The sequence below is a fragment of the Aythya fuligula genome, chromosome 1 (genome assembly GCF_009819795.1).
Source record: "Aythya fuligula isolate bAytFul2 chromosome 1, bAytFul2.pri, whole genome shotgun sequence".
Taxonomy (NCBI): Eukaryota; Metazoa; Chordata; class Aves; order Anseriformes; family Anatidae; genus Aythya; species Aythya fuligula.
The window spans coordinates 139,063,693-139,085,349 of NC_045559.1; the positions used below are offsets into that span (position 1 = coordinate 139,063,693).

The 21,657-nt window shown below is 39.5% G+C and overlaps 2 protein-coding genes across 3 annotated transcripts in view; one reads left to right on the forward strand and one right to left on the reverse strand.

Annotated features, from left to right (window-relative positions):
• The first annotated feature begins 46 nt into the window (after positions 1 to 46).
• On the forward strand, positions 47 to 5,000 carry UNC50 (unc-50 inner nuclear membrane RNA binding protein). Of its 2 annotated transcripts, none has more exons than XM_032183175.1 (6): positions 47 to 66; positions 395 to 710; positions 1,583 to 1,703; positions 3,843 to 3,982; positions 4,060 to 4,161; positions 4,691 to 5,000. In XM_032183175.1, the coding sequence occupies exons 2-6, from the start codon at positions 431 to 433 to the stop codon at positions 4,825 to 4,827; spliced, it is 780 nt and encodes a 259-aa protein (XP_032039066.1). In that variant the 5' UTR covers positions 47 to 66; positions 395 to 430; the 3' UTR covers positions 4,828 to 5,000. The 2 variants fall into 2 exon arrangements, with proteins under 2 accessions (XP_032039066.1, XP_032039057.1); XM_032183166.1 differs by having other exon boundaries at positions 55 to 168.
• A 5,071-nt stretch (positions 5,001 to 10,071) lies between these two features.
• MGAT4A (alpha-1,3-mannosyl-glycoprotein 4-beta-N-acetylglucosaminyltransferase A) overlaps positions 10,072 to 21,657 on the reverse strand; it is a 68,990-nt gene continuing 57,404 nt past the window's right edge. The window contains exons 13-16 of the mRNA XM_032207880.1: positions 13,907 to 13,985; positions 11,670 to 11,736; positions 10,791 to 10,903; positions 10,072 to 10,620 (exon numbers count right to left, since the gene is read on the reverse strand). Of these exons, the coding sequence (XP_032063771.1) occupies positions 10,594 to 10,620; positions 10,791 to 10,903; positions 11,670 to 11,736; positions 13,907 to 13,985 (286 nt within the window). The 3' untranslated portion in view covers positions 10,072 to 10,593. The remainder of the gene's footprint in view (positions 10,621 to 10,790; positions 10,904 to 11,669; positions 11,737 to 13,906; positions 13,986 to 21,657) is intronic.

Below are 21,657 nucleotides of genomic sequence, written 5' to 3' on the forward strand. Positions count from 1 at the left end.
TCCCTCAGCGGGCGCGGCGCAGGCGCAGGGCGGCGGTGGCGGAGGAAGAGGAGGAGGAGGCTGCGGGTGAGGTGGGGGGCGCCGGGGGGACCCCGCTGCCGCTCCCCGAGGGGCTGAGGAGAGCCGGGGTCCCGCCGCCCCCGGCCGGCTCTGCCTTGCCGTGAGGGGGTGCGAGCCCTGGGGAGGGGTGCTGCGGCTGGGGGATGAGGGAGAAGGGGGGAAGAAGGGGGGAAAATGGGGAGCAGGGGGGGTGGGCGACGTGGCGGGGTGGGGAGGGGGTCGCGAAATGGCCGCCCCCGCGGAGGGGGGGTCGCGAAATGGCGGCCCCCGCGCTCGCCCCTTCCCCCCCGGGGCCTGCGTGAGGCGAGCTAAGCCGTGGTAATTCCCCCCCTAGGTGCAGGTGCGGGTGTGGGGACGGGTCCCGGTCGCCATGCTGCCCACCACCTCCTCCGGTGCCCGCAGCCAGGGCAACGGGGCGCTGAGCCCCCGCGACGCGGCCCGGCACACGGCCGGCGCCAAGCGCCACAAGTACCTGCGCAGGCTGCTGCACTTCAGGCAGATGGACTTCGAGTTCGCCCTCTGGCAGATGCTCTACCTCTTCACCTCGCCGCAGAGGGTCTACAGGAACTTCCACTACAGGAAGCAGACCAAGGACCAGTGGGCCAGGGACGACCCCGCTTTCCTGGTGCTGCTCAGCGTCTGGCTCTGCGGTGAGTGCGGGGGGGATCCGCCTTTATAGCCCCTTCTGGCCCCTGGGGAGAAAAGGCCAGTCTGTGTGGAGTATCTCCTAATCAGAGTAAAGTAAAAAAGGCCTTTCTGAAGCTAGAAAACCGGCAGCATAGCTGTAGTTCTTCTGGACAAATCTATTTCAACTCGCCTCTTCCTGTATTCCAAACCAGCTGCTTCCCTGTAACCTCACAGACAATAACAAAAGCCACGTCACGTAGCAGGGCTTTGCTTAAAAAGTACTGAGCATCTGGTTTATCTGAACATTATACTGTTTTTGCAATATAGGCCTTAAGAGACGTTCTGTATATTGCAGAAGTACACTAAAGAATCATAGACTATCCCGAGTGGGAAGGGACTCATAAGGATCATCACGCCCAACTACACACAGTCTCTCACATATAATTGCTAGACTGAATTGAAAACTCACTAAGAAATATTACCCTCTTCTACATAGCACATTGCTGTTACTTATATCAAAGCTGTTAACTCCAAAATCAAAGTATGTAACACCAGATACATGGCTTTGGTTAACAATGGGCTTTTACGAAACAAAGAATATTCTGCTGTAGCATTGTGTGAATTTTTAAAATAGTTGGGAGGGCAAGAGGGTTTGGTGTTAATTCGCACTTGAGCTTAATGTTAGCATTCTTCAATTTGTAAAGGAGTTATAAACTAATTGTGATGCACCTAGTATTTGGTGGAAAAAAAATGAGCTGTTGGGCTGAAGAAATCACAAGGTGAAAAAGAAAACTGGAGATTTCCTAACAGCATACTCAAAAAAGAATATTGATTTACAGTCTCATCCTTTCTTTTCTGCAGTTAACTTCAATAATCTTTTTTTTTCTCTTTTCAGTGTCCACTGTAGGGTTTGGATTTGTGCTGGACATGGGGTTTTTTGAAACAATCAAGCTGCTTCTTTGGGTTGTATTCATAGACTGTGTAGGTGTTGGTCTCCTGATAGCAACTTTAATGTGGTAAGTATGAACGTCTGAAACTGAGTTCAGTATTGCTGTTGGGACACTGATAGTCTTCTGCTGTTTGCAAGACACTTGGTTCCCTCTTTGGGGGCAAAATTATAAAGTAAATTGTAGTGTTGACTAAAGGCTTTGTGCTGTTGATAGAGTTATTTTAGAATTTGCTTTTTTTTATTAAAAAAAAAAAAGCATGGTTTTCTTTACTGTTTCCTGGAGAAGATGATTAATAATCAGTCTGTATTATGATGAACATTTCATTCTGTGTTCTTTCTTCCTGAGCTGGTTGGCCTTCAGCAATAATTCCAGATCAGAAAGCTGGTGATCAAAAAAGAAGCTTCATTCCTTAATTTGGTTGAATAGCTTGGTTAAGCAACGTAAACCTGAGGATAATTATGTTTAAGTAGGGTGGTATAAAATTGGTCTGTCCTTCTTGCTGAAGATTTTAGCTATTATTTCCACTATAAGCAATATCTCTCTTTAATATCTTTATTGATGATTTGGATGAGGGAATTGAGTGCACCCTCAGTGAGTTTGCAGATGACACCAAGCTGGGGGGAAGTGTCGATCTGCAGGAGGATAGGAGGGCCCTGCAGGGGGACCTGGACAGGTTGGGTTGATGGGCAGAGGCCAACGGGATGAGGTTCAATATGGCTAAGTGCCATATTGTGTGTTTGGTCACAACAGCCCCATGCAGCGCTACAGGCTTGGGGCAGGGTGGCTGGAAAGCTGTGCAGAGGAAAAGGATCTGGGGGAGCTGGTTGATGTTCTGAACGTGAGCCAGCAGTGTGCCCAGGTGGCCAAGAGGGCAAACAGCATCCTGGCTCGTATCAAGAATAGTGCAGCCAGCAGGGCTAGGGAGGTGATCGTCCCCCTGTGCTCTGCTCTGGTGAGGCCGCACCTCGAGTGCTGTGCTAAGCTTTGGGCCCCTCGCTACAAGAAGGACATCGAGGTGCTTGAGCGAGTCCAGAGCAGGGCTACGAAGCTGGGGAAGGGCCTGGAGCACAAGGCCTGTGAGGAGCAGCTGATGGCACTGGGGGTGTTTGGGCTGGGGAAGAGGAGGCTCAGGGGAGACCTCATTGCTCCCTGCAGCTACCTGAAAGGAATATGTGGGGAGCTGGGGGTCGGCCTCTGCTCACAGGTAACCAGTGATAGGACCAGAGGGAATGGCCTCAAGTTGTGCCAGGGGAGGTTCAGGCTGGCAATGAGGAGCCATTTCTGCTCAGAAGGAGCAGTCAGGCACTGGGACGGGTTGCCCGGGGAGGTGGTGGAGTCACCGTCCCTGGGGGTGTTCAGGGAAAGGTTGGGCCTGGTGCTTGGGGACATGGGTTAGTGGGTGACAGTGGTGGCAGGGGGGTGGTTGGACCTGATGGTCTTGGAGGGCGTTTCCAACCTTAGTTGGAAAAGTCAGGAATCAGATACATATGAGAATGGCAGCTGACAGATGAAAGGCCCACCTCATCTTCTGTCCTGTCTGGGGCAGCAGCCCATAAAGTGCCTGAGGAGGAGCATAAGTATAACGCTTCCTGAAGTAGACTCCTAGAATCAGTAATACCTTTCTTCTCCTCCAGCAGTTTGTGTCTCAGGCTATGCTGTCCCAAACCAGAAATACTTCTGCATCTGCTGGGTTTCCTCTGTCCTTGAGTTAGCTTCCTACAGGCCTAAATACCAGTCACCTGGCTCCACTTTGGTTCAAGTCCTTTCTTCCTGTACACTCACCTTTCTTGCAAAAGCTTCTGGCATTCTCGATGAATCTAAACCTCTTCTTGCCTTGCTTTACTCTGCATCCAGGGTCTGCCTCTTTCTGACCCCTCTTTTGGTACAAAGAGTATTTCAGGGAGATTTACCACAAAATCTGCAGTCTCAACTTCTTATTTCTGAGCACATATCGATTTCTTGTTCCGCCTGTAAAAGGGATCACTTTTCTGATGCCTAGACCTTAAGCTGAAGAAAATGTAAAGTCTCGAGGTTTGTCCTGTAGTCTAAAGCACCAGCAGTGCTCATTGTTGGGTGTCTTTCTCCCATATAACAGAACCCTCAGAGCAGAGTTAGGATCACGTGTGGCTGACTCTCAGGCCAGTGTTTTGTCAGTCAACTCCAAAGCTCTGCATGAACTGTGTTCTCAAATGTCTCTTCGTGTAGGTTCATTTCCAATAAGTACTTGGTAAAGCAGCAGAACAGAGACTATGACGTAGAGTGGGGATATGCCTTTGATGTTCACCTGAATGCCTTCTATCCACTTCTAGTCATTCTGCACTTCATCCAGCTGTTTTTCATCAATTGTAAGTAGACTTCTTGTGTCTTCTCTGCTCTAAAATCGTGCTCAACCGCAACAGCTGAGAGCAGTTGTTTCTTTCAGATGTCATCATATCTGACTCAGTCATTGGATATTTTGTGGGGAACACCTTGTGGCTGATTGCAATTGGCTACTACATCTATGTGACATTCCTGGGATACAGTGGTAAGTATTTGACTGAAAGGAAGCGCATCATGTTAGTCTATTTGAGTTGAGTCTGTTAATTTCTCAAGCAGAGGCTCAGCTGGGTGTTGAAGTTACTCTCCCTGGTAAAAGAAGTTTGACAAAAATGTACATTTTCAGATGGGTAAGGAGCAGCAGGCTTTATGTTCTTCGCTGTACCAGCCTGGTGTTCTTTTAGACCTGTAACAACTTAACTCGCTTTTCTTTTTCCTCTGTAAATCCACTTCAAAATGTTTGCACTGGATAAAAACTCAGTATCAGGTTGAAGTGTACAGTTTTAGGTAAAACAGTTTCTTGGGACTTTACCTGTACTGCTTAAGTCAAGTACTCTTAAGTCGGTGGTGATAGTAGAACTGAGAGGATAGAGGTGAATAGCCTGTTCTTCTAAGAAATATGGCAGAGGGGTGGGTACCATTTTTTCTTGCTGTTTTTCCCCAAGGCCATTCTAGATGAAGCACCTTTTTTGGAATAGCAGTACTTTACACACGCTTCGGTGTTGTTTCTTTTGCAGCATTACCATTTTTGAAGAACACAGCTATTCTTTTGTACCCTTTTGCACTTCTCATCATGCTCTACTTGATCTCCTTAGCATGTGGATGGAACTTCACCAAGATGCTTTGTTCCTTCTATAAATACAGAGTGAAATAAAACCAGGACTTCACCAATCTAACGTATATTTTGGTTTTATCTTAGCTGTCTTGATGATAAAGAAAAACAGTTAAGAACTTATTGTAAATGGTTGTAAATTTCTCTTTATTGTAGATAATTGTGTAAAAAAAAGTTTGAAGTGTCATTTTTATTAAAATATTTACAACAGTAAACATGTTAGCAAGTTTGTTCAAATACTTTTGCCGTACATTCCTAAAAACAATTGTACACTGTAACTTAAATTTAACTGCAACAAGTCTATTTAGCGTAACTCTTACTGCAGCTATTTTACACATACTGGCAGAAGCTCTACGTTGCTAGGGTTTCAAATGACACCAAAGAGCAGTTTTACAGAAGAAGAATATTGGAATACCTTGCCTCGGGATTGCGTGAAAGTAGAACTCCTAATAGTGTTGCAATGGTAAAGCAACAACTAGCTCTAGGTACAGAACCGTCCTTTCCTTTTGTGAAAGAACTTTAGATCACTTTATTTTCATGATTACTTCAACTATACATGGACAATGCTGGCACACAGAAGAAACATTGATGAAAGGCACAATTAACATGACCCCATATCAGGTTTCCAGATATAGCAGCAAGTTTTTAAACCTAATCTAAAGAAGTCCACTGGGTATTATTACATCCACTGTTACGAGTGGCGTGTTAATGAGAAGGGAAGGAGAGTCCAAGTTAATTTGGCCACAAAGGCTTATGGCAATGCCTACGGCTGTGAAGTCCACAAGGCAGGAGTATAAACTGACCGTCACAAACAACACCTTCCGGAAAATGAAGATGAAAGTTCTCCAAAGATTGTGTTCAATATGAAACATGAGTACTAGGATTCAGTTTCAAAAACAACGCGAGAGTAAACTGGATACAGTAAGACTTAATATTCCAGTACTAGAACTTGATCTCTAAGGAAAAGCCATGTTTACCTTAAAATACCAAATATGCTGGCAGTGCATCTTACAGTACTGTGTGTTTCAGCCACTGTTAAGGCTTGAAGAGAATCGTGTTCCCCTCCCAGCAGACACTGAGCGAAGTTCCCCTCTGCAGAAGGAGAGCACTGAACCGCGGATCCAGGGAAGGCTAAGGACTCCAGTCACCACCTCATCCGCCCTGGCTAAACGTACGAGCTCCTGTCCTGCAGGCAGCTTCGGCCTAAACTGTGCAGCGTTCCCTACCAGGAATCCTAGCACCAGCCATCACCCACTCAGGGACATTCAGCTCTGAACGTTTTCCATGTTTAGTGCCTTCCGGTGTGATACCATTGTAATCAATGGAGGATTTGGGGCCTTTAGAGATACTGGAGTTTGTCCCCTCAAAACAAGGCTTCATAGATCTCAAAATTAAGCTCCCTGAAGGGGTAGCTGCTCACTGTCTGCAGTAGGAATCAGCAAAACCCTTAGGAGAACACCAGGGTCAAAAAGCAACACTCAGAGAACAATTCATTATGGCTGGGGGGTGTTTTTAAATGAGTAATCAATGCTAGCCTGAAAACACCAGTTGCTTAAAAGTCTTTCAGTGTTACGCTGGTGATTGTAATGATGATATGAAACGTAGGGCTGTCTCCCATTACTACTACAGTTACTTGCCTTAGCTTTTCCATAACACATCCTTCCTGGTAGGAACAAATATAGAACTGAAGGCTGATTTATTTCAGAGGAGTAAGGATTGAAAAAACATGATTCTTTTTTAGAAAATTAATGTTATGCCAAGTTGGAAGCAAACTACAAATTACTACAATATTTCATTTGCAGCATTTCCAACAAAAAACAAGCACTATTGACATGATACACATTTGAAAAAAAATATGAAAGAAAAACATTACAAATTCATAGGGTTTTGCCAAAGACTAGTCATACTCCAGCCCATTCAAGGAATCACGTATCACATGGGCAAAGTATAAATCGCTTTGCTCGTAACTGAATCAAGATATTTAAAAATTTCTTTTGGAAGAGCTAGAAAAGCAGTGCTATAACAAGAGTCTAGTCCATCACTGGTCTATGGGAAACATTTAATTTTTCTAAGCCATGTTTCCGTTAAGAAAAAATAAACGTGCCTATAGGAATATTTTCTATCAATGCCACCAAATGGTTGGGATGTCTGCAAAAGCATGAAGCCTTACACAGAGTTTTAGAAATACTCTTCAGTTGTTTTGTTTTTAAAGTATTAACTTGGGATCACATCCTGCTCACAAAGGTTTCAACAAGTCTACCCACCAAACGAGCAAAGCAAGATTATACTGAGTCTTATATTTCCTTGGTTCAGAGCAGTCATGGCTCAGAAAAGCCAGTGCTGTAATCAGCTGCTCTGTTTATCATCTAATACATGAAGTTAAGAATAATTTGTCTAGAAAATGAAGTTTTCAGGTAATAACTTTGGCTTCTTTTCTGAGGCTTTAACAACATCAGAAGGATCTAATAGGATAATGCAGTTTATTTTGAATCACTTTCTACTACTTGATTACTACTATAAGATCCACTGACCTACTGGGGATTTTTAAGACCATAACAAAAATAGTTTGAAGTTAAATAAATGTAGGAAAAAACTCCCCCAAAATCAGGTAATTTGTTTAAGGTGCTGAGAGGAACTCTTGTGGTAATAATGTAACGTGTGACATATGTAAGACAGACCAGCCCGTTTGGAGCAGATCTGGTCACAGAAGACCCAAGCTAGTCACTGTTGAGGCAAACAGCTGAAGCTTTCTTATTTCAAGCATAATTCCAGGAAGGAGACTTGCACTTCATTAGACTGACGAGGATGAGAATTTGAAAGTTTGAAAACCCAAGATAGCTGTCTGTAGAGATAATTTCCAAGCAAATTTGCAGAACTTCCTGAAAACACCAAGCCTGATTTACCTGAATCTCCAGAACATGATTTGTATTAATGTGGCACAATTATTTCAATAGTACAGATGCTCAAGAACATTGCAAGTGTCAAAGGAGCCCTGAGTATTTCCAATTCCTTCTAGCATAATGCAATAAAAATGCAATAACCTTTATGAAAAGCAAACCAACCAACCAACTGCACTTTATCAAGCACTAGTTAATTTGTTGCTTCTGATACATTTCATCTTGGTGTTCTTGAGATCTAAATACAATGTAACACCAGAGTTCTGCAATCAGTGTTGGAAAGGTTCAGTGTGATTAGGTGTATTTTCAATGATTCATCTTAACTACTTCGAAACATCAGGAATGGTGATGCTTTGAGAGTAAGCACACAGCATCCTTGATAAGTGGTACCAGTAAACTTACAAACTCACAGAAAAAGATGAAAGCCACTACCAACAGAACTACTTGTTTTAAGAAACTGCAGTATCTAATGTACTTCTGCAATCTAAATTGTAGTAAATAGCTACAGCCTACCTCATCTGCATCATTCATTCACAGGCACAGCTGAGAAGAAAACATAAATACTTCCTTAGACCTTTGCTAGCTTATCTGTGATAAAAAGCCACTGGTAATAATTTGATGGAATAGCATTGTACATACAACAAACCAGGCTGTGCATCATACCAGGCTAGATTTAGGTAGGATTCTGAGCCTATTACCTTACCTTCCTTACTTCAAGAATAAACTCTATGTATGAGGCCAGTGCTTAGCTTGTCCACAGTCTCTGTGGGCAAGGCAAGCTTTGAAGGTAAAATATTTTATTTATAGCATCCGATATAATCAGAAAAAAAGTAAACAAGGCCTGCTTAGTAGCTTCCTTATTTTTTCAACTTACACCAGTTAGTCTAAATAGAAGATCTTACTTCCGTGTACAAATCTAATCGGTGTTCTCAGATGACATAGCTAAAAGAAAATGACTACGGTCTGTAGAAGTAGTTAAGCTTTACAAACCTTACAAACTTGAATACTGCTGAACTGCCTAAGATACCATTAGCCAGGAAGGCAGAAGAAAACACAAGTTGACTCCATATCCCAGTGGTGATGGCTCTCAGCTTGCACTGATGAAGACTCAGGTTTAGGTTCCTAATCCTTATTAATAGGTCATGAAAAAGAGACCAAACCCATTAGAACATTCCTGCTGGAGACACAAATTCAAGATCCCTGCCCTAGTTTAGGGACCCCGCAGCAGTTTTCCATGTCTGTGCCCTGGCCACAGAGCTGTTGGGGATAAGGGAGTTCCTCCGCCCCACAAGAACTGTGCCACCTTTCCAGATGTCAGCGCAAGGAGGCCGGTTCACAGCAGCTGAGAATCCCCAAACCAGGGCAGCAGCCCCCCTCCAGTGTCACTCAGGCACTTCATTCCTAGTGAAGAGGAGCTCCTGCCTCTTTCCTTCCCGACCATTTCTGACTGGGTAACTTAAATCTTCCCATGCCTGTGTCCTTTACACATTAGCACCTAAGCAGAACTCAAGAACAGTGGCAGCATTAGTACTGCAACAAATCCACTCTGGATTTAATCCGAACCATTTCATGTTCCTGACAGAGTTTCTGATTCAAGATCACTGTTGTTTCCCTTGAAACGAAAAGGCAGGGTACTAACTTGAGGCCAAATTCAGTTCTTAGTAAAATTAGTGCGAGTTATTACACTGATCGATAAAAAGAGTCAAACTGAAACCTTTTTCTTGAACAATGGAACAAAATAAAAGTAAACCAGAACTATTCACTGGCATGTATCTAAAATAAATACTGCAATAACTGCTTAAGAGGATACTGCTGTAGATCAAGTATACCTAATTACTACTAACTCTTTTTAAAGAGGTTAACCTCTGTCACTCCAAGGAAAGCTGGGGACTGATTTTTGTAGTACAGAAAATGAATTTGTCCAGGCTAGGAAATGTCTAAAAAGATTTTTTTTTTTCTTTTTCCTCTTTTTTTTTTTTTTTTTTTTTTTTTAAGAAAGAACAGTTAAGAATTGAAAAATCCTTCTAAAATGCAATGGATTAAATCTAAAATCACTGCAGATTTAGTACATAATATGAAATAAGACATTTCAACATGCTCTCCATGTGGCTACAAACTGTACATAGTGGAAATTCATAGCTCCAAAGAATAATGCTCTTCAGAACTCTGTTAATGCCACTGAACATAATTCAGATTCTGTGTACAAAACTACATAATTTAGAAACTTAATCTAGTTTTTTTTTTTTTAAACATGGCAGTATATTTGAAATATGGTATTAATTTATGTTTGCATCTCCAAAGAAAAATGTAGAAAGATAACTTAAACTAGAGAATTCATAAAAAAAAACTATATCAATTTAAAATTTTACTGCATAAAAATATGTACTTTTCAAATTATTTTAATAAATTAAATATCCCTAACATTTTTAATATATATCCCTGACAATCTATAAAAGAGGGTTCTTGTTATAGAAAATAAATGGAACTCCGAAAGTACCCCCTTCATAAAACATATTTAACAATAATTATATTTTTCTTCTTCTTCCAGGAATGTAACAATATGTACAACTTCTCTATATTACTATACTATCAAAATAGTACAGATTAAGTGTAGTAGGGTTCTGCAACCGTAAGATGGTGAAGTCACATTAAAGTGGAGGGCAACCTAGGCCTCGGATGAACAATATCAGTGTGGAGCATCAGTTTCTGGATGGATCAGACAAGAAGGGGTAAATACAATCTTCTCATCTACAGTAGATTTCACAAGAGGTAGAGTTCAAGTGAAAACGAGAGAAATTTGGGATAAGGTGCATGCTCAGTATTTTCAATTTATGACTTGTTAAGGATGTCAGATTTTACAGGAAAAGTTTTCAAGGATTCTTTCTTTTTCCTCTAGAGGAGAATTCGATGATCAGTTTGTAATCTTTTTAATATGGATCTGAAACAAAGAAATCAGAAATAAAGTTATATTTTAAGGACACTGTGGTTCTCTTAGTAATCAGAGGTAAATGTTCTCAGTGCTAGCCAAAATTCTGAGTGTCAAACACACCGAAAGAATGAAATCTCACATTTGCCTTTTTATTTTTTAAAAAATATACCACCTCTCACCTCATTCAGAATCGCCCATACTGCTGAATTTTGTATTACTGAAAGCCGGAATGACGAAACAGGGTTTAGGCTGGGGTCAACTGTTCCTTCAGCTATACCGTTTTCAAATTTCCCTGCAAAAGAAGTGAAAGCATATCCTCCATTAACTCCTCTTAACAAAGTACAGGATCTACGCCCAGAAAAATGCATCTACATGGGACACCATTCATGCCCAATGTACTCCCATTTAAAGAATCCTCAATTATATTAGGATGGATAAGAATCCAATTTAAAAGCCTAGTTAGAATTTAGACTTAAAGCATGCATATGATAAAAAAAAAAACTTGCTTTAATTGTAACAGGGATGCCCAACCTATGTCCAAGAAGCTAAATACAACCCATGAGTAAAATTTCTCCTCCTTGGCAACAGGTATCCTGCCACTTGCCCCAGCAGCTGCTTGGCCATGGAAACGCCAATCTCATCCCATGATGAGACAGCCGATTGTCTGCTTGGAGGGTTGGTTCAAGCCCAGACCCTGACGGCACACACTCGAGCACAACAGCTCACAGAGAGGCACTTGTGCAGTCACAGGACATAAGAGGTGATCTTAAGCAACCTGGAGATGCCTCTACACTAACTTAAGTGTATCTGCTCTGGCAGAGAAGTTGGGTGTAGCTGCAATCCAAATGAGAGTGGCGCTAGAGCATCAGTCTCAAAGAAGAAATATTGGAAGCAATTGTAAGGAAAGCCTACACAAGGTCACACACACAAAATGAAGGATGAAAAAACTCATTTTTAGGTTTGCCTTGTTTTTAATTAAAGTGTCTCAATGTGTGCAAAAGTAACAAAATACGTCTTCCTACATGTATAACAGAAAAGCATTGCTGTCTGTGTCATACCTATCCTGAAGTAACCATCCTCTAGGCGTTTGTCTTTGGTTTCTTTGCTCAATACCAATTCTTCATTCTACGACAACAAAGCACAGATAAGATCATTTATTTTGACATACAACTTTGCCAGTGAAAGTCAAGTGTGTATCCAGCATCCACCCATTCTAAATAATTATGAACAAGCCTAGAATAGTTACTTATAGCCTCAGACAAACCAACACAGAAATGAAAAAGCAGCAGTGCTCCAGAACTGTATTTGGCTTCAAGGTAGAAAAAGGAAGTAGTTCAGGTGCCCCTCTTAACTGATATGCTAATTGCCTCGTGAACAGAATACACAGCAGATACTGGCACACAGAGCAGAAGAAAAGCAAAGGCAAAACCTTGCCTTCTTTTCCTGTGTCTGAGCCAGATTTCTCTCATGACAAATGAAGCTTGCAGCTCACGTTTTGATATAAGAATTTGGGCAAAATGAAAAGCCCTCAGACCAGCAAGGGAAGCATTTCAATTATCACCACCTTACTAAAAAGAGTGGATATCAATGAACTTCTTTAATAAGAACAGAAAAATGAAATTGTAGACCAGAGCTTCAAAAACAGCCTGGAAATTGCAAGCAGAATCACATGACCCAGTACTAAAAGACCCCCATAAAAATTTCCTAGGAATCAATTAAAAATTCTTGACAGGCCCAGGAGATTAAATCCATCAGCTTTTTGTTGTTTTCTGCTTTGAAGGGATGGTGCTGAAAAGCAGTTTGGTTTGGTTTTGCTCTGGTGGATTTTTATTTATTTACTGAGTGTGTTGCTTGACTTCCTTGACAAATCCAGTCTAGGAACACTTTTTTTTAAGGATTCTTCCAGCCCCCAACCCGATTTCTGGTTATGGGGGATCAGAGTAGAAGTACACAAATGGGCTTCTGGCTCTACTCAAGTCCACGGTGGAGAAATCCTTCTCTCAAAACAGCACCTATTGTTCTGCAGCTGCTGTCTCTGTACTGGTAACACCAATGGCTTAGGAATTGGCCAGGTACATACTTTCTTGTTCACCTTTCCCAACATTGCATCAATAGCAAGGGAAATTTGGGAGCATTATGTGCTTAATGGATGTCCCCATTTGAGGGGCATCCAAAAGCCAGACATAACCATTCTGTGATATCTTGGGGCCAGATGAGGGAAGGGCTGCTGCTGGTTTTATGGCTGAATATATTTCCTTGAGGAAAGGTATATCAGTTATCAGGGAAAGGAACAGATTTAGAATCCAGACACTGAATTACCTATAAGGTACTGAGGTCTTGAGAAGCAAAATTGTTTAAATTATATAGTACAACATGATAGCCCAGGTATCATGTCATGTAACTACAATCAAACTTCTACTGGGAGATGGAGCTGGTCAGAAATCTGTATTTATTTATTTTTTCTCACTTCCAGGACAGTGGACTACAAGAATAGTGAAATGAATCCCTCCATGATCATTTGTGTTTGGTTGGTTGGTTTTTGAATAGCACTTAAAGCACAAATCTTAAGATACCCACATGAGGTGTATGGGAGAAGACAAATACTTTGCTGTTTTAAGACTAAATAAAATAAACCTATTTGAAGTAATATCTTAATCTTCACACATAGTTTTTGTGATATAAATGATCAGGTACTATATTCAGTTGAAGAAAAAGAACCTGTATCATCTGTTTTCAAGCAAGAATATACTTTAGACAGTATAGTGCCCTCCTAAAATAAAATTCAGACTTAGTCTGAGAATCCAGATACTGAAGTACCTATAAGGTATTTGTGGTATGGTTTAGATGCACGTCAATTCCTGAACCAAGAGGGTTTTTTGTTTGTTTGTTTTGTTTTTAATAAGTCAAAAAGGAGTTTGACATAGTTTTCCCATTTTCCAAAATACATTGGAGATGGCAGACTGGTTGGTTATTTTTTGTTTTAAATAGTAACAGTGAATTGGAAGAAAATGAGTTTGTTCACCTCCAAATTACCAACAGCACATACAGCAGGCTGTACTTTAAATGAACATCTGAATAGTTCCATTAGCTTTCTGTGAACAGATCCAATTTAAAAAAAAAAAAAAAAAAAAAAGTATGAGAGCATCAAAAGCCTACAGTTATAAAAGAAGCATTCATGCCTCCCTTACCCAGCTAAAAATAAAAAAAAAAAAAGAAAAAAAAAGAAAAATCAATACAATTAGGAGATTTTGCTTTTATCCTATAATAGAGAAGAGACAAATCAATACATTCATACCTGAAAAGGCAGAACTTCCACTGTTGTGTTTAGAAGTATATCTCCTGGGTGCTCTGGATTGCCACTGTGAAACAAGTACCTGCAAATGAAAAGGAGAAACAGCTTGCATACATCAGTCAGACTTAGCTGTGCGTGTTAATAATTTAACCTTATATGTTAATAATCACTTTGTATGTTTTACAATGATGTTGCTTTTATACTGGACCTACATCAGCTGACGATAAGAAGTAACAGATGCTTCCCACCATGGGTCACCCCCACCTTGTGCCAGCAGAATGAACTCTGCAGATCCGTTCAGAGCCAGGTCAGGGAACGTATCTGCAGCAACTCTTTTGCCAGGCTAGTTTTCCCCAAGAGCAGTTCACTGCTCTGGTTCGCTGCACACTCTCATTAATGGTTGTGCCAGGAACACCCAGCCCATACACACAGCCTAACTTTATCTGGATACAAAATTATTTTCCAAAGACAGATTATTATTTTTACAAAATCATTTTTACAGGTATACACAGAGAAGGATTATTATTTTAAACCTGTACAAAGTTACCGTCACTCAGATGTGCATTTAATGAACTTTTTTTTGGTTTAATGGAGCAGAGTATGTCAAAAACTGTGTCAAAACCATCCCTACACATATCACCTGGTGAAGAGCAAGTCTTAGAAATCTAACTATCCCCTCTCCAATAGTTTTTGCAGTATTATGCACCTGTAGATAATGTTACAAAAGACAGGGTGTAATTTACATTTCTTTATATATAGCACAAACTTGATAGTATTTTTGATGTCAAATCCACATGCTATGCAAATAAGTAACAATCTTTTTTTACCACTAGGTGGTATCAATGCTTGAAAAATTATTCCTTGACATTTTTTTCTAGTAGACTGCAGAGGAGCTTATTCAGATTACTATCTGAAAACTACTTACATATCACACCTACTCAAATGCCACTTTTAACAAACCTATTTTCCTTTTAATGCATTTAAATGAATATGTAACAATCCATCAACACATTTCAAACCTTCCTTCAGATGGAAACTGGAGAAATAAACAGTAAGCACTATCTTCTACATTAAATCCATCACCAGCCAGGGACAAAATTAGTTCAGAAATTATCACTTGATTAAAATTACAAACATTAGCTCAATTTGCAATTTATTAAGATGTAATTGGAGATGTAAATTCCAGTTTATCTAGTATGTCTGAAACCAGGTAAGTACTTGTCATTAATCCGTTCTCCATAGCTACAAGTCAGAAAGTAGAAGAAAACAGAGCTCTCTGACCCTGAATTAGAAGGGTCTGTGATCCTAACATGACAGGAAATAATTTAAAAATACACAGACACTCGGAGGCATGTCTTCTATAAGTGTTCAGAAGAGGAGTAAAAATCACACGCTCAGATCTAAGAAAGTTACATTGATTCCTATTTCTAAATTCTTCTCACTAAAACACCGAAAATCCAAAGATTTATATTTTTAAATGCCAGAGGTTGAACACTTGCATCTGAGAGGCAAACATCACACTCTCTTACCAAACCCCAGGGGCAGTACTCTTCTGTAGCGCTTTCTATTTCACAAATCTCATTTCTGAGAAGACACACCTAAAAAGCCACAAAAATTAAAAATAACCCTCCTCTGTGACCCTGCTCTCTCAACAGAAGATAATGCTTCGGGGGTGCTGTGGGGGCAGGTGGTGGTTTGGGTTGGTTTTGGTTTAAGAACAACACAGCCAGCTGTTTGTCCTACTGTGCTATCGACTTCTGAAATTAAAGGGGGAGGAGATTCTCCCCCTGTGCTCCCCGCAGATACTGTGCCATTAGGGCACCGAGCTCAAAAACTGGCACAAAGCTGAAACAATTTATGGAAGTAATAAAAACGGATTTGCAGATTTCCACGTAGTCAAAACCACTTTTCCAGTATGTTTGCCATATGCACATACACTTATAACATATGCATATGTTCCCCATCTTACTTAAGATTATGTTTAGAACAGAAGGGGCATTTTTAAATCTGAGCCTTGCCTGAACATTTGTCAGATAACACCTACTTAGACAGAAGTTACCCAGAAATTAAAAATAGAAGTATGAATGCACATACACAGCTCGTGTCTATAGTCAATCTTTTGCTCAGAAATAAAATTTATGAATTAGAAAATTTGCTTAGGAATAACATTTCATTTACAAACGAGTTGCTGTTCTACAGCTTCTGCAAGAAGCATCATTTAGCTGTTCTTTTATAAAACTTGCCTCCCCGACACACTGCAAAACCATAAAGATTTCAGGCTAATGAAATGTTTTTCTGGAGATTGAAAGACAGAAACTGAAAGCCACAGAAGTAGTTGTGCTTTTGGCTAAGTTATTCTGACATCTGTCCTGGGATTTGCAGGTGACAGCCTGTGTAAATACTAAAAACGTGGTGTTTTTTTTTTTTTTTTTTTTAATCTGCTGGTTACCTGACATTTTTCCTGGGGTTGACTCAAAGACACCTTTTGTCTACCTGCTGTTTAAACCTAATGCCTTCTGAACTGTTCTTTCCAATTAAAATTCTGAAAGCCACTGACCTCTAAATATACTAATCCCAAAGAAATACATATTAACATAATAATAATAATAATAATAATAATAATAATAATAATAATAATAATAAGCCTTATAAAACATTACTTCACAGCTTGTTTTAATTACAAGACAAGGAGATGAGCAAATTTGGACATTCTTGATGGAAGTCATCAGCAAAAAGTAACTCTAATTCACAACTGCTAAGTGAAATACCAATGCACCTGAACTTCAGAGGACGTTTCTCCATTTTCAGTCTCTCTTTAAAGAGGCAAGGGTCAAATATAGTGACTAGCTACTGTACATATTCAAAAATAGCCACAACTTCCTATCTGCCAGAAGTTCCTAGATGTATGAACCAGCTCACATACATTTTGTTCTTGACCTCAGTGTAATAAGAGGGTAAAAGAGGATGCTAAACATTAACATCTCATGTGGCACATAAAAACATACACAATAAAATTTAAAGAGCAACAATGGTTAAAGAACAAACACACACAAAAGGGAGCCAAGTTGCAAATAAGATTTCAGTTTCCATATTGAGTGATTTGAATAAGAAAGCTGCGGGTTTGACTTCTGCTTTGGAACTAGACTCACCTATACAGTCAAGTCAGCCACAGGAAAAAAGTAAAAATAAAAATGAAAATAAAAATAAAACCACTCAGCTAAACCAGTGTTCATATACATCCTAACACAGAGGAATGGAAGGACAGAAGCACGATCATCATTAATACACTGACAAAAGACGTCATCAGCTTGCCAATGCCGTTAACTTTAGTTACCTTTAGTATTTGCTAAATAGCTAAACTTTTCCATCTTTCAGTACTAGTTCATCACTTGCACTTTTGACACAAAAACAAACAAACAAACAAACAAAAAAAAAACACAACAAGAACAAAGCAAGTACACATCTTTACCCTCCTCTTACTTCGCTAATGGAGGGGTTGTATCTTTCTTCTTTGCCCCCACATCAAAGCATATTTCGACTCAGAAAAACATTATTCTCTCAGTTACCTGATATGTTTCCTTTTAGGCATTAACAAGGGTGTCTTACTGCCTTTCATGTCTTATTCAGAAAAAAAAATATACTAATTGTGTTAGTTTTTTTTTTTAAAAAAACAAAAGCACAATTCTATGCATCTTCTGCTTTGTTGAGCCATTAAAAACAGAGCAGAGAAAAGGACACACAAGAAAACTTACCAGTAAATAGCAGCTTTATAAAAGGAAATAATACACCCAAGAAAAGCATAAAATTCACATCCACTACCAATACATTTTTGTTTGGAAAGAAACAAAAGTCTTATCTCACTTGATATTATACAAAAATATTCTAAGAATCTATTTATGAACACAGGCCTTTGTCCGCCGTAAATATCAGGAATCAAATCTTTTTCTCTGCATATCCTCCTTACGTCTCTTTTAGCAGTTTTATGTATGTTAGTATATCTCTTTTCAGAAAAAGGAAGAGATAGGAAGGCAGGGAGGAAATGTTTCCTTCCACTTTTGCACAATCTGCTATCAACAAGCAGGACAAGTTTTAAATTCCGCACAGTGTGAATTTCTATAAAAGCAACATTCAGTCAGCACATTTTTGGCTCTCTACAAAGGCTGTCACCCCTGCAAGAGTCATTATCCAGGATTTTTGTTCTCTGGATGTAAATGTGGGAAAAGAAATTTAATGTAACCCCACTCTGTCATTTTCCCAGAACCCTCATCAGGAAATGTTGACTTACTGTCACTGGAAACAGGTATTAACCATGCGCTATTTTTTATGTTTTTCTTGTATGTGTTATAAAAGATAGATGAATAACTTATTTTCCTTCACTCGGGTTCAATTTCTTTTCCTACCCTTTATGCTTCTCACCAATTCCTTTGCAAAAATTGCTTATAATTGGGGAAAAAAAAAAAAATTAATTCTGCAAGACTATATATATACCCACACACAAGTACTCACAAGAGGCAAGAAAACCAAGGAGAGGTTTTCATCTTGTTACAGCTTCTGATTCAAAACCACTGCAGGGGGGAGGCGGTGGGGAAGGAACATTTACCCCATTAACTTTTATGCACAATGCTTGGTAGGATTTCATTTTCTCTGCCCAAAATAGCCAGCCTCACTGTCAATATATATTATGGACATTTATATTATGTCCCAGTGAGGACTATGAGAATGGTTTTCTAAACCTCCACTGTGCTCTCTGAAGTGCATACAGGTCAACTGTAATAGAAAAGGGTTTGTCATTAAATTCATTTTCACTATTTCTAATGCGGGGTTTCGGTGAGTACTGGCTTTTGGCTTGTTTTACTACTAAAGGGAGAAGTTCTCTCATGAAATCTTCACTCTTTCCTTTAAGAAATTCAGCTCTTTCTCAATCTGATCGACATTAGTTAAACGGCCCTTACGCTATTCATCAATGTTAATTCTGCTAAACTTTTAAACCAATGAAATGTTGACAGTTTCAGATTTTATATTTGTTTTATATAGGTCATATACATATATTCTACAGATGAATATGTAAAGCTGCAATATATCTTTTATAATATATCTATAATAAATAAAACAAAAAAAAATCTTTCCACATTTCACTGTAGATGTATGTGTTTGTATTTATTTAAGTTTATATATACACATATGCACCTGAAATATTATTTCTCTGGAAAGCACACGGGAGCTCCCTTCAGTTTTCTTAAACATCAGCATTTACTGTCAGTTGAGATGCCCTTGGGTATGGGCATCCTCACAGGCTGGCAGATGCACCTGTGACAAGTCAGAGACTCAAGCCCTTCTGAAAATCAGGTGAAGCATTTTAGGGTATCTCAAGTGGCATTTGACACCTAACATTTAGGCAACTGCATTAAACCTCTAAGATTTCTGAGTAAGAACAGTAAAACCCAGGAATGCTGCCAAAGACACCAACGTGGAATATTAGTGCCATTAAGGAGAAAGCAGCATGTCCTTGGCTCAGAGAGCTCCCTTCTTCTGTCTCTGATCCGTACTATTTTTCTTTTCCTACGAAGTTCTTGCCTCATCGTTGTAGGCAGAGTTCCCATGCCCAGAGCAAACAGCATCAGTGGCTGGGAGCCTGCCTGCCAAATCCCTGCTGTCAGGGTATCCATGGGAGGATGTTCTGCTCATTAGTACAGAAGCTTATGTAAACACAGAAATCAAGTCCTCAATTCCTCTCTCTTTTTTTTTTTTTTTCATATATGCTAAAAACATTAGCCCACCTGAAATACACTGACATACAGAAACTCTAATAAATTTAAGAGACTTCCAAATATTTTCTATCATCTGATACCACCTTAAAGCCTAATAAGATGAAGGTGATGTTAGGCTTTAACAACCTATATCATAATTACACATTTAAAATCAGAACAAAGATTATTTCTAAATCATACACATTGTGGCTGTGTGTGGCTGCACGTATTTGTGTGCTACTGCAGCTAAATTTGCACAAGAAAAGTAGAACATGCTGCATTGTGCAAGGAGAGTTTCTGTACTGGACAGTGCTTATGAACAGCGAAGAGCTTACGCATTAGTCAAGTTACTGCCGTGTTACTCCAAACCCCAATGATTTCATAATTCCCTAGGTTTTACGTGGTTGTTACTGCAAAAGGAAACAATGAGAAGGCTTCATTGCACTGCCAGTTTTGGAAAGTTGTTATAGAAAACCTTTTTTTTTTTCCTTTGTAATACACTTGATTTTGTGGATCTCTTCCAAAAAGAGGACATGCATCCCACAGCATAGATAATTAATTATACTTTAGATACATCTACAGCCAGGTGCTATGATACACTTTTTACAAACTTTATTCTACTTAAAACAAACATCAAAAAAAAATAATCTCACTGCTAAAGAACATGCTTTACAAGCTGTGCTTCTTTTTCTCTACAACTTAGTGGCAGTAATAGCAGGCAAGCAACCATCACCTTTTATGCAGGTAATTTTCAGCACTGTCACAACAATTTAAAAGCAGATAAATTAACTTGTATGTTATCAGGAGCCAGAAAAGATATTCTTCACACAATACAATGATTTTCTAGTTTAAATAGTCAAATATATATTTCTCGCATGAGTGGGAATTATACGTTGCAAGAAGCCACCATAGGACATAAGTGCAAGGTTAACATCACACGTTCCCTGCGATTCTAGTGTCAACAGCACAGAAAATTAGATAATTAGCCTCAAATACTGCACATCAAGTATCTGTGCCAACATCAGAAAGCAAAGAAGTACATGTAATCTACAAGCTGATTTGTCAAAAGTATTAAGATTTCAGTTTAAAGCTGAAATTCCAGACAGCAAGTTGGGCCTCATAAAATCACTTTATTAATAACCAACGGCACATTAGGACCAACAACTTGTTAAAAGCAAGGACACAACTACTGGGCAACTACAGAGTTAAAAGCAGTGTTAGGGGGTATGAAAAACATAAATAAATCACCACCTCCCTGTTTTCCCTTCCCCTCCAAAAACACTCAAAACCACAAAAATTCTACTAACCCTCATGAAGATATTCAAACACTGCCAAGCAGTCACATACAAATAAGAATGAGCCTCATATTCCAAAAATCATGAAGCAAATTAACATAAATTGGTGAGGTTGTGCGTGTTGTTTTTTTTTTTTTTTTTTTCTCTGAAACCCTTTATTTTTGTAAATATCCATTCTAAATTGCTATTGCAGAAAAGCTGACAATAATCAAGATGGCCATAGGTTATGCACTTCCAAGGACTTCCTTGGTGTTAATAAGTGTTTTCAAAAAACACATGCATTATCCAACTTACGTCAGTCAAACCTATATGGAGAGCTCAAACTTAGGCAACATTTCAATTTTCACTTTTGACTATTTCAATTTACACATCCCTGTTCTCCAGGTGTGGCTTAAAACAATCAACATCCATTTGACTTCAACATTCAGCCAGGATATGTCAAGTAGGTCTTGCATGAAATAGCCACAAATGTTATTTTCTGCTCCACTACACGAGTTCAGATCTCACTTTAGATTATTAAGAGATCCTTGCCACTGTTATCCCTGACAATATTCTCAGGTCTCAGAAATGAAATATTTAAAGACTTGATGAAAGCTAATTACTGTACTGCTACACTCAACAGAAACATTACATTCAGTTCAGCAAAACGGTTGGCACGGAAAAACGAGCTATAGGAACAAGTTGGTGTTCTGTCACACCGTAACAGACCTGC

Excerpts from the sequence above, each read along its gene's own strand:
- UNC50 (XM_032183175.1), top strand. The coding sequence starts at position 431 with ATGCTGCCCACCACCTCCTCCGGTGCCCGCAGCCAGGGCAACGGGGCG. Across the intron at positions 1,704-3,842 it reads CTGATAGCAACTTTAATGTG|GTTCATTTCCAATAAGTACT; the intron begins GTAAGTATGAAC and ends CTCTTCGTGTAG. Across the intron at positions 4,162-4,690 it reads GACATTCCTGGGATACAGTG|CATTACCATTTTTGAAGAAC; the intron begins GTAAGTATTTGA and ends TTTCTTTTGCAG.